General features: G+C 40.3%; 1 protein-coding gene across 3 annotated transcripts in view; it reads right to left on the reverse strand.

The window, feature by feature from the left end:
• The window catches only part of SLC7A6 (solute carrier family 7 (amino acid transporter light chain, y+L system), member 6), a 36,874-nt gene extending 29,238 nt beyond the window's left edge, over nt 1-7,636 (reverse strand). The window contains exons 1-2 of one of the 3 annotated variants that reach the window (XM_014942304.1): nt 7,457-7,636; nt 1,325-1,897 (exon numbers count right to left, since the gene is read on the reverse strand). In XM_014942304.1, the coding sequence (XP_014797790.1) occupies nt 1,325-1,856 (532 nt within the window). In that variant the 5' untranslated portion in view covers nt 1,857-1,897; nt 7,457-7,636. The other 2 variants (XM_014942305.1, XM_014942306.1) reach the window with 2 other exon arrangements.
• Between the last annotated feature and the right edge of the window lie 5,734 nt (nt 7,637-13,370).

Raw genomic sequence — 13,370 nt, forward strand, 5'->3', positions numbered from 1 at the left:
AAGTGTAGAGGACATCACACTGTGTTTCTACAGCTAATATATAATAGTTCTAATTGAATCAGTTTGTCTTAATTTCTTGGTTTTTGATAAACTGCTTTTTCTAAGGGTTAAGTCCCCTCAGATGTGAGATAACAAACGGAAGAGCAGATTCCCCTGCACTCCTGAATCTGTGGAATTTTTTGGAAGAAGTTTGTTATTATTCTTCCCACTACCTGGACACAGACCAGAACATCAGTGCTCTCCCTGCAGGAACAAATGAACTTGCAAAAAATGGAAGGGGAAGCCATCATGTTCACAGCTAGTTTGGAGGTCCATTATTTGAAACACACACCACTGCTCTGTCTTTGCCCTCTCTTCTAGTCCTATGCAGACAACTGTAATAAGGAACTTTAGAGCTATTTCAATAGGCTCCCTGTTGCCTCAAAAAGAAACCAGGTACGAACAGCACATCTCCTCCCTGTAGCATATGATTGGCAGTAAAAAAGCCCAAGTTCTGTATTAGCTTTATGGTAAGAGCATCAGGTCAATAGGGATGGCAGACTCCACAGTACACGGCAATAACGATCAGTACCTGACAACAGATGGCTGTACAGACTTTCTGAAATAGATTTTTCACTGTTTACTGGAAATGTAATACACGAATATAAACACATTTAATTTTAGGTGTTCCCTATTAAAAAAGACACAGAGTACAATCATACAGTTTCATTCTCTTGATAGAACAGAACAGTCCTGATTTGAAGCACATGGAGAGTTATTCCTCTTTATCTACTAACAGAGCTGGCTAGCTGATTACAAACATTTCAAGGTTTTATGTGCACAGAAAATTTCCCGCTTTTCAAACTAGCTTTACAACAGGTACTGTTGTACTGATGTTACAGTTAATCACAAGGATAAAGAATAATCTTGAATGAATAATCTTTTGAAACCCTACCAGAGCAATTACTTAGGCACGTCTACGTTGAGAAGCTATTGTAAAATAAATTACAGCAGAATTTATAGCATAAAAGCTATTCTGTAACAACTCCTAGACCACACCAAGAGTTTCTTGAGGTTTGATTTAATATACTTTGAGAGAAAAAACCTCTTCCCCCCATTTTTGCCATGTAAGTAAACTTGGAAGAGTTAAATACCTTATTCTGCTCCTGAATGAGAAAACGATAATTCACTGACTGAATACCTTTAAGTTATTCATGTGCTGGAAACTGTTCTTTTCCCCACTATAACTAAACCATTGCAGATTCAGTATGCACCAACTCTGGGACTTTAATCAAACATAACCCTGGACAAAAATATAACGTAGTAAATTTCAAGAAATACTCACATTCACAAGCAGCTGCTATGAGCCGGCAAGCCAAATAAGGAGGATCACAGGAAGGGAAGAAAGGTTGAACTATGTAGTTAGCAAAGGTGATGGCAATAATTGCCTGGCTAGTTGGCTCAACAATTAGGAGTGAGGTCCACAAACGAATAAAAGCAATGAAGCTCCCAAAAGACTCCAAGATATATGCGTAGCTGGCTCCTGACTTTGTAATAGTGGTTCCAAGTTCAGCATAGCAGAGAGCTCCAAAAACTGAAAAAAGCCCTCCGACTGCCCAGATTATTAGCGATAATCCATAAGATTTGCTGTAGATGAGAACTCCTTTGGGAGATACAAAGATACCTGAACCAATCATGTTGCCTACTATAAGGCTTATCCCATTTATCAAAGATATTTCTTTCTTCAGTTGCAATGTATTTTGGTTTCCATCCTGCATTTCACAGCTGTCACTTCGATCTGTCCTGTCTGATTTATTGACGGGGCTGTATTCAGCCAGTGAACTATGCGACTTCATACAATCTGTCCTTTCTCCCATTGTGGAAATACTGTGAATTCTCCACGACTCCAAGTCACAATCTAAAACAAAATATAGACAGCTGAAATAATTATAAAATTTTATCCCACAAACTTCTTGCCAAATTTTCTTTCCACTTTTTAACCTTATGATTTACAAATGTAAATGGATAAATTCCCTTTTGTTGCTTCACACATTTTCTTACACAAAAGTAAATTCATAATAGTTAAACAGAAAAACCAACATTGAGAGCAAAAGACAAATTCCAATGTAGCTTAAGCTGAGAAAGGAACTTCTGCCTTTAGAAAAAAAACCAAACACAAACAAAACCATAGGAAGGACAGAATTAAGGGATTCCAATGTTGAAAAGGAATAAATAACAGACAGAAGCAAAGAGAGGTGACATAGAAAAGCAAGCACTGTTAAACCAAGCTGAAGTTCTAAGCATGAACATAGATTTATTGCAGTACAAAAAAAAATTGATCAAACTATTGTACAGACACATGTAAATTATGAGTGAGAGAATAACAGGGTTGCATGTTATTATTGCAGTGTGGGCTCTTGCTATTGGAAATATGAAGAGATACTTACTTCAGAATCTGCTTGATCCAACTCTTGACTGCGAACTGATATTACAGTTTGCTCCCTCCCACCTCCCTGAAACTGTTCTCAGTTCCCACTTCCTCATTTATTGGAGTTAGTCTAAGAGTGCAGGCTGTACATGAAAAGTATGAACAGTACATGAAAAATGAACAGTAGTTTCAATCCAAATTCCTCCATTAACAACTGTATTTAAAAGTAGCTAAGAAGACAGAAATAAAGTTTTTTCCTCTGCTTCAGAATTAACCATTTGGAAAACAGCCCCCTTCTCAAGTCCCCAGGAAATTCCCCCATGCTTTCCAAAAGAAAGTTACTAGTAACACTTACTAGCACAAAAATATACTGAAAATTAGCAGTAATTCTGAATAAGGCTCATCTTACAGAAGTTCAAGTAAGAAATAATCTATTCAAGGAACAGTTTTGTATCGAGAACAGCTTAAATTTCAAAATTGCTTTTAATTACTACGTTACTGGCTTCTTAAAGAACAAACCCTACATAACTGCCAGAATGCACAACCATTCCTATGCCATGCTCCTCATTAAACCCTCACTGTATACTTCAGCCATTTACTACAAACCAGAAAAATTTAAAAGTCTGGGTCAAATAGAATAAAGCAGCTGATCTAGCAGGGCGGGGGGAAAGTTTCTGCACTTTTTTTGTGGTAACACTAGTTTTGCAGAAGGTTTTGTTAAGCCAACAATAAACTTGTCAACTAAGAGAACAAAACCCCTGAGTATGAGGATTTTGAGTCAGCATGCACTCACCCAAACTACATACAAATCTATGGGTTCAGCAACACAGGAACATACAAGGTTTTGCTCATGCAGTTAGAGGCACACCCTTCTGGAGGGAAAACTTAATAATCATACTCCTCTTCTATTATGAAGCCAACACCTGTATTCTACAGTACAGAAAGTCTGACCTGACATCCCTAGATATCAGAACTAAAATAGCTTTAAAAATGTGAAAATTATAAAGATTCTTTTCAATTAGTAAAAATGTAACTTCTACTGAAATGGAGTACATATCATTTACTGAAACACATTACATCATTCATCTCTAAGTCGCAAATATGATGGAATTATCAGAAAGTATAAATGTTTAAAACAGCAGGACAAGTAATCAAAGCAGATGTCATCCTGACTAATTTGACCATAAGAACACTTGTGACTTGTAAAAATAACATTCAACTCCAAATTGAGTCTTTTCATTTCTATTTTGACTGTGACAGAACACTAGTTGCAAATCGAACAAATGTTGCACTCTGAACAAATGCCAATGGAAAAAATGAGAATACTACAGTTACTTTTCTGACATCCATGACATACAATGGCCAGTTTGAAAACATGCCACAATCATTCTCAGCCTTTCCAGCGAAGGGATAAAACCGAGTAATATGTTAATAACTGACTCATGGATGTAAAACATCATTTTGGTGGTAACTACACAGCTTTATGATATCTTACTCCACATACCCTAATCACCATTCCCATTTCTTCCTGGAACACCTTTCAAAGTATGACTTGTGCAGAAGCATAAACATTACTTGGAATACTCAGGCAACTTAGATTACTTTATTTGATTCAAACCCATTGAATCATTCAAATCAAATCTAATCTGATGTGTGCACACACAGGCAGTTTTTTACACTAAGAGTCACTGGTCTGAAGTTTAGAGGTACATTTAATTACCTGTAACTACAGACCCTGTCACTGTTCAAATGCCTCCACACTGCAATTAGTAGCACGTGACTGCCATTCTATACAATTTTGTTACTGATGACCTTGACTGTTTCTTGTCCTACTCTACCCAGGAAAGAACAATCACAGTATCTCACAACCGAGCTTGTTTTGTCCCCCAATACCCTTTCTTCCTCTCCAAGTCTGCTTTTGTTATTCCCAACTTCAGGTATCTGCTGACAACTAGGATTTGAATGAAGGTGTGTACAACAACTCACTCAAGATTTAGCATCTCATTCTCTTCTCTAACCTTGTTTGGTTTATATCCTTAAACCTTAAGGGCAGGAATTGATTATTTGCCTGAGTTACCTGTCTCACTACACCACCTCTATGACAGAAAAAAAAAACAACTATCAGCAATTTTTTTCCTAAAAGCACTTCATTTAATCCTAACTGGAACTAAACTCAGCAGCTTTGATCAACTGAAAAAAAAAAATACAAAACACCTACAAAGGAAGAGGGCAAGCAGAGACTAGAGGAAACTGAAGCTAGGTTAGCAATATAGAGAAAAAAACCACATATATTAAAATCCATTATTTTCTCACAAAACCATTACTTCTGTGGAAACAGAAGACAAGCTTGGAAGAGAAGAACCAGAGAGGAGCAGTGTATGTTTTCTAACATACAACAATTAGCTACTGTAATACTGCAGCTAAAAACACTGTTGGAACAACCCCTAATGCTGCCAAAGCCTTGCCACAGGACTGCTACAGCTAATGCAGGCTTATGCCTCCACACGAAGTAACACGTGGATTTCCTCATAGCTCACCCTTGTGCAATACAAAGTCTTTTTTTTTTTTTTGCTGATTGTTGCAGCTGTGAGGAATCTTTTTGCTGATATGCATGAGATTTTTTTTTACTGAAATGCCATTGCCGTTGATATAGGAAGCTTTGATACAAAACCAGGACAGAGTGACCTGAAACTAGTATCACTTCATTGTCTCACTAAAAATATATATTCTTATAAAGCCTATCACACTTCAGCCATGTACCAAAGGAGTTAATCGAGTACCTGCAGTTAGCAAACTACTAACAATGCATTACAGGGTTACCCTACTTTAAGGGAAGGGAAAGAGGAACCATCCTCCCAGATCCCCTCTCTCCCACTGAGCAGGACAGCTGCTGACCAGCCATTTGTTCAACCTGAGGTGAACCTGCCAAGTGGGTTAATGACCAATGTGAAATACTGAACTGCTAAAAGCTTACTATGTTTTGCTATGCTCATTAGCACAGATTTTTAGTGTTCTTGCCTCTGTCTTTCACACGTATTTTGATTGCATAAAACAGCTCTTGTGGTGACATAGCTTTACATATATACTTTTCACTATTCACACATACCAGCTGTAAAACACCTATTTCTGAACACAACAGCTTGCCCTTTGGGTAGAAGTCAAGATTGCCCTATGCAGGCAAACAGCATGAAAGTCTTCAGGGAGTTAAGCAAAGGTTCCAAGTCCCTGGAACACCTATTCCTTGCAATATATATATTTAGGCACCTCATAGTCCAAACATTTCAGTGGGAAAGGCTTAGAGTTTGTCTACTATGCATTTTGCTTGTTTCTGCTGAGAGAAGAATCACTTTTCTACCATATATACCAACAGGAAGCCCTTGCAACAAAAGCAATTCCCAATATAAAGATCTAATCTGTGCAACCAAGTCTTTTGTGCTTGTGTATGCAACACACCATCTTTAGCACTACAAAAAAGAACATAAACCTTTAATCAAATAAAACGGGTTGCAACATCCGTATTTTAAAAAAAGGACAAGGTGTGTTATCGTGTGAGAAGATATGAAAGAGAAGTCACTGTGTCAGTTATTCACTTGATAGTGTATCAGTGATGGCAGTAAGACCTGTCTATACACAGCTGCACAAGAGATGTTCGGCAAATAAACGTACTATCCACATGTTCAGACAAATCCTGAGGAAGACTATGAACATTTAATGAGGGAAAGACCTATAATCACCTCACAAACAGACATTCAGTTACAATGCCTCAGAAACTTTTCAAAATTTTCTAAAGTACCAATCCTAGACAAATCCACCTCAGTAATATTAATCAAGATTTTCCACCAAGTCACTTTAAAGTCAGGGAACTGTGCTACCTAGAAGTGGAAAATGACATGCCACTAGAGCCTTCACACTTCTAATTTATTTTTATATTTCCAAGGGAAAAAATAGAAGCAAGCTCACAACAACGGACTTTGTGGTAGACAGTCTTGGTTTAGACAGAAGTGAGGTTGGAAGTGCACAAGCAGCTGCCATAAGAGGAACATCTGGTGAAATTTATACAGTAAGACCCAGGTAAAGACAGAAAAGACAATAATAGTGTTGGTTAAAATAATTTATTTTTTATGCTGGGGCACAAAAGCATAAACCTTTAAAATAGGGGGAAAAGTAATGTCAGAAGGCACCCATTTACCTACAAATCTGTACTCCTTAGCCATAACTTACAGCCACCCCCAAACAGATTGCACGTAAAAACCACGTAAACAATCAAAATCACTACCAAATGCCAGCGAGCAAAGCCACGCTCGCCTGAGGCTATTACTAAACCCACTTCGGTTCCCTGTGACAACGAGTTAAGAGAGCAGTTATAATGACATGCACCCGTCGCCCAGAAACATCCTGCTCTAACCCGACCTGAGTACCAACCCTCATGCCCGCCGGCTGCCAAACCAAATAAAACGCGTGGCTCCAAGAAAACCACCCTCAAAAAGCCGGGATGTGCGCGACAGGACGGGCATGTGGCCGGCGGGGATGGCGTGAGGAGAGCGGCGGCCCTCGGGGTCGCGCCGCAGGGAGGGAGGGAGGATCTGGGGTCACTTCGCCCCCTCGGTGGCCGCTCACTCCCTCACCAAGCGGTGCTTACCCCGTTTTCCTTACAAAATAAGCGAGATTCGGGCATGTTTGACGCCTCCTGGACAGCCCCGGGCGGGAAGCGGCTGCCCGGCGCCTCAGTCCTGAGGGGCAAGCGCTTCCCGCCCGGGGCTGTCAGGACTGAGGTACCCGCAGGTGCCGCCGCTGAAGACCCCCACAAAAAAATAAAATAAGCCCACGCCATTTGTCGCGCTGCCGCCCCGCACACCTGCAGCCGGCGCGGCCCCGGATGCCGAAGGGGAAGAGGCGCGGAGAGCCCCTGCAGCCCAGCCGGGCTACCCGCCACCTTCCCCGAGTGTCGGGAAGGAGGGCGGCGCCTCAGCCGCCGTGCTGGGCTGCCGTGCCGGGCTTCCCCGCCAGACCTTTCCCCGCCAGTTGTGGCGGCGCGGCCGCCCGCGTTACCTCCGCTGCCGCCGGCCGCGCCGTTGCCCGTCCCTGGGATGCTCGCTCCTCGCTACACGACATGTGATGGCGGCCGCTCTGCGCCGAGTGTGCCGGCGCCGTCTCCTCTCCCCTCCCCCAGCAGGAAACCGTCTGCCTGAGGGAGAGGCCGCGGGCCCGGGCCCCCGCCCGCTTTACCTAAGCCGCGCCCGCTGGGGGAGGAGGGCGCTGAGTTGGGAATGGGCGACTTCGACCCTTCTCCTCAGGCGGGCCGGGAGCCATCCTTCTCCTTTTCCTCAGGCACAAGATGGAGAAGAGGCTTAGCGCTGACGGTACGGAAACGGAGGCTTTTTCCTCAGGCCGGGCTCACTGGAGCAGCCGTGGGCCCGCGGCCTGGTCCCCGGGCCGCCGCAGGTGGAGGTGAGGGCCTCGGGGACGCGGAGCAACTGTGAAGCACCCCGGGGGTGACATAGCCCAAAGTTACACGCACATGAGCTTGATCTAAAATGAATGTCGAAGTCCTTAAATGAGGGTCGAAGTGGTGACGTTTTGGGGCAGGACTACTGGGTGGTCGGTGCGAGCCATAACAGATATGGAAATAAAAAAGGGAACCCCCTAAAATACTACTGCTGGCGTGTTCCTGCCCTCAAGAGGGGCAGAGACACGGCCAAAATTTGGCTCCAATAAAGTCCATCTAATGGATCTCTCAAAATTGTGATTAAAAGTGCCCAGTGGTATTTGAAAAGAATAGTAAGCAATTTGCCGTTCAGCAGAGTTATCTGCATATGGAAGGCGTTCTTGTTTGCCTTCCTCTATCAGGTTAAAAGTTTTAGCATGTCTACTCTAGTGAACTACAGCTCCCTCTTAATGTTCTTTACTGCCCTTTTTGCTGTTCCCTGTTAGGCAAAGAGGTCAGTGTCTGGAAAGACAACGGGGTTCAGGAGATGTGATAGTCTTTGTCTTGCTCAAAACAATCTAATAATCCCTCCCTCAGTCCATGATTATTATCTACAGTCTCAAATAGATGAGTCAGAGGTGGATTTTTTTCAATAGGATATACCAGGGTAAAAACCTTACAGGCAAATGAAAATTATGAGGCTGTAAAAGAAAAGGAAAAGGCAAACTTTGCACTGTAATACTCATAAATGTTACAGTTAATGTGATGCTGGAGTCCAGTTCAAGGCTTACGTTTCTCATTTCCATACTACATTCCCTCTCCAAGCTTGCTTGTTTTATCGAGGAGTCTCTTTTTGTCTTTAATTGTCCCAGAAACAATCAGCATGCAAAGCAATTGCTGCCCTCCTCTGTATCTCCAGATATTCCTTACATTGTGTTTGGAAAACAATGAGTGAAGAAAGTTTTTTGTTAAAAGTTGGCTTTTTAAGTGCACATATGGGAGAGAACTACATTAGATTTAATTTCCAAACTATACAGCACAATAGTAAAACAAACTGTCATTTGCAGGTCATAATCCAAAGGAGCCTGATCATCTCAGTTGTTTATCTTTGTTTCAACTCTTTGTTTGGCTTCTGTCGCCTTTCGGTCTTGTGCAAGTACGTGTACACTAAATCTGTCACCTCCTAAAACTACTGACAGTGTTGCAAAGCAGCTAACAAAACCAGTCTACTGCCTTCTGAGAGCTTAACAGCCCTCATACCCGACTGTTTTTAAGCCACGTAAACAGAACTGATAGAAGACATCCCCGGAATATAACTCAAATTTCTACAATAGGAAACTAATTGACTGCTGTTATAATATGAACCACAAAGCAGTTATTAGATGGTAATAGTGTTTAGTCATTGTTACAAATATTGATAGTGCTCTATTTTCTGTAATACTAACACAGCATCTTTCACATAGATGGACACTTGGAATAGTTGTCTCGCACATGATTAATTAATTCAGTGTGAATGTGAAAGATGCAGCTGATTTCATCTGTTGCTAGAGTGCCTTTTAAGCTCTCACAAATTGAATCTATCAGAGACAGCATTCATTCCTCCAAAAAATGGATTCATAAAATGTGAGCTAATTATAAAATCACCATTAGGAACAAGAAATAAAAGACATAGGAAACATGATTAGGCATATGCTGGAGGTACAGAGGACAACATTTTATTTTATGACATTGAAAAAGATTTTTTGGGAAAAATGCCCACTTGAGGATTTCACCCTTTGAATTCTGAAAACTTAAAATACTGTAGAGGTTGGTATGAGAGACCCAAGTCATCAAGACATCAGCATAAGGCTAGACATTGCTTCTAAAGTGTTTGCAAGTGACCAGAAGCAAACTTCAAAGCAATTATTTCTGAAATTTTACTATGGAAGCCAGATTTAAGTCTGGACCTGTTAACTGAAACAAAATATCTGGAAACCAGAAGCAGTTGAAAGAGGAGACATTTATTCGATGTCGGGTGCTAGGTGGAAATCCACAAACCTAGGACACCTTACCAGCAACATTCACCCATCATTTATACACAAAAACACACATTTATACACAAAAAATTCTCCCTACCTAATCCATAACTCCACCTGGGCTTACATATTCATTAGAATGACCCAATAGCCCTTTTGCACATGTGTATTAAATTTTGCAGTGTCTGCTAAACACTTCTGCGCAGGCGTGAGCTCCTCGGTAGGGATTGGGTAGGGATACCCTTCCTCACATTATCCTTTTAATGTATTGAGTCATCTCATGTACAGTAAAAGTTTACTGTACATTTGCCAACTTCTTGAGGATGGTAAGGATGTCCTTTGAAGTAGCCACAGCTCTGTCTTAATTGGTAATCCGTATTTGGACAAGAGAGAACCTTGAGGTGATTAACTACTTCTTGTTATCCCATCCTTATCACTACCAGCTCGGTGACCATCTATTTTTGCACACAGTAAGAAGCTCAGTAATTAACTCATATCCGTATTTGGACAAGAGAGAACCTTGAGGTGATTAACTACTTCTTGTTATCCCATCCTTATCACTACCAGCTCGGTGACCATCTATTTTTGCACACAGTAAGAAGCTCAGTAATTAACTCATTTTAGTTAGCATATGGTTATAAAAAAGCAGAGGCCTGACCTTGGTAACAGCCTCCTCACTTTAATTCTTCTCTTCTTGCTACAGATTACCTGTACAAACTGTATTCCTCATCCCTGATCCTCCGTAAATGACCGCTGGTAAGTTATGTTTATACAGGAGTGTGCATTCTCTAAGCGCCAGCAGAGAAAACCTAACAAAATACTTTGTTTCCACTAGGATTTTATCTGATACTAATTTAATCAAGTTAAGATCACATCTCTCTTAGCTAGTGAGAACAAAGTGAAACTGAGTTTTGGTAAGTCTGAGTTTTGCCCTCTCTGACATTTTTTCTCTGACTAATCATTTAATACATCTTTGAAAATATAATTCAACTAAAAAAACTTGAAGAATAAACAGATTAAATACCCCTGAACAAACCAAAACTGAACTTGCATCAGACTAAGGAAACCCAAATCCACAGGATATTCATTAAATGGTTTTAGAACATGACAGAGCCAAGGTAAAAATTGCTGTTAAATCTAAGCGAATGTGAAGCCCAGTCATCAGCTCTGTGCTTGTTAGCGAGCTAATTCTGGTGTGCAGGGTGAGTTTAAGCATATCCTTATTGCATAAGTCCCCCAAGAATGTGTTGCTCATGCACTTTTTTCATGGAAGAATGAGCATGTACTGAGCTCCTGAAAGGTCAGGATTGAAGGTGTGTATATGTAAGTAGTACTTATTGCAATATGGAACTTATACTATAAACTAGCGTGGAGATGTTACATCCAGCCATGTTTTTTGAGGGTTTATGTTGGTTCCTTTTGAAATTTTGCCACACGCAATTTTTGCCTTTTGGTGAGTCTTGGGACCACCTTCATGCGTCTTTTGAAATGTACATTCTGTGGACATGAGAGTTATTGATAGGGGTCATAAAATCATTCAGGACAGTAAATCTGTGGCTTTAGCCAGATCCCAGCAAATGAAAATGTTTATAAGTTCTTGAAAGCAGAGACTCTTTTTAGTAGTTTTCAACCTTCATCATCACAAACAACATAATGTCAGCTGTGTACTCTGTAGTCTTTCAGGAGAGCAACAGAAACAGTTAAAAAATGAGTGTAAGTGCCTCTCTCTTTTCTTTGATTAAAGCTGAGTAACCTTGCTTACAAAAACAAATTAGCTGATGCTTTGCCCCTCCTTTTTACCTTCCACTTCCCATCATACAAACTTCTGCTGTAGGTGGTTTAAACAGAGTATGTATTACATACAACTGAGGGTGACTGCAAGCACCAAAATGTTAGGCAATTAAAAAAATGATCTAAATTTAGGCTTCTAAATTTATCTTCTGCTGTGCCTAGCTGCATGTCTCTTCCCACTCCACTGGCTTTCAGCGTTTGACGGGCTCTGACACTTGCCTGGCATCCTCTGGAAGGCAATTCTGCTCACTAAGCTGGTAGAAAACAATACTTCTGCAGAGGTTAGTTTTTTACTATCATAATCGCAAAAGTACAAATGTGGAGTAAGCTAGGAGCAGAGAGAAAAGGAAGAGGAAGAGGTAGTGGAAAATGTCCCTTCCATGACCAGAAACTGTGGGATGGCCACTGCACTCTTATTTAAATACTCTGAAAATTAACATTAGGCCTTATTTTATGGAAAACTTGGGTTCTCTGTACTGCAGTTTTTTAAAAGAGACTGTAAAATAAGCTTTGTCATCCCATCTTTTTATTTGTGTCATCTGGTTCTGTTGCCTTTCAGATACCTTTTCCTTTCTTTTTACTGCCTCATCCACTCTCATCAGTTTATTATTTGCTTGTACGTATCTTTGTTGCACAGGATTACAAGCTTTTTTTGTTCAATGCTGTCCATGCTGCAAAGCAGAAGTGGTAATAGATGTCTTCTAAAGGATGGACAAGTTTTTAAATATGTTTTCAATAAAACTTTGTTAGGAGAGCAGAGAAACAACTGCAAAAAAAATCCAAATCTTCAGATAAATTTCAAAGGACTCTGGTATTTTTTCAGCATTATTTTAGTTAATGCCCCAAATTTTCTCTTTTCATTTTACTTTTATTTTTTGCTACTGTAATCTTCTCTGTTACAAGTGGAATGTGCATTATGTCTTGGTTTTCCCAGTCAATTTTGGAGGTTTATTTGGAAAAAATAATCCTTTGTAGTTATTTTTAAATAAATGGTTTGACTTAATTTTGTAGACAACTAAATAATTCAACTCTGAGACCCTACACTTTGATGATACAAATTGTCTTATCTGTGTTGAATTACCTTCCTAAGGACGTGGCTATTTATTGATGAGGGTAGGTGAATCACTGGCTTCGTTTTCTTGGGAAACAACACAGGACTTGAAATCATCATTTCACCAAGACTTTAAAGCTGCAGGCTTTTTTAAAGATAATGCTCTTTGTGTGTCTATTTTGAAGGCTAATAGAAGTGATTATGTATAAAAACAAGCTAAGGAGGATTTCTGGTTGTGAAAAATAGCTTCTTAAGAAAAAATATCTTTTTCTCGTTTCTGGTCCCAAATTAGCATGTGGGTAGGCATAGATTATGAAGTCTTTAGTGGCAGTGTTTGTAACTCGGTTTCACAGTATTTAGATGAATTTCTTTTGGATGAGACAGTTTAAAGACATCTGTTGGTTTTTGTATTATGCAACTCTCAGCCTTCTAATGTGACTGCCCAGACCTTCTTCAAAACAGCAAAATTCCTTTGTTTTACAGATTCCATTATATTATTGTCAGTCCATTTTTGGTGTACTTTCTTCACTTGGGGCGCCTGTCTCTGTGATTAAAAGGAGGAGTATGGAAGCTTAGAAGATCCTCATACTCCTCAGTGGTAGTTACATTGATACCCTATTTGCAAGCAGCTCATTACCAGAGGCTGAAGCCAATGTCATCATTTTGTTTGTATTATCATGC

The sequence above is a fragment of the Calidris pugnax genome, unplaced genomic scaffold (assembly GCF_001431845.1).
Source record: "Calidris pugnax isolate Ruff unplaced genomic scaffold, ASM143184v1 scaffold28, whole genome shotgun sequence".
Lineage (NCBI taxonomy): Eukaryota > Metazoa > Chordata > Aves > Charadriiformes > Scolopacidae > Calidris > Calidris pugnax.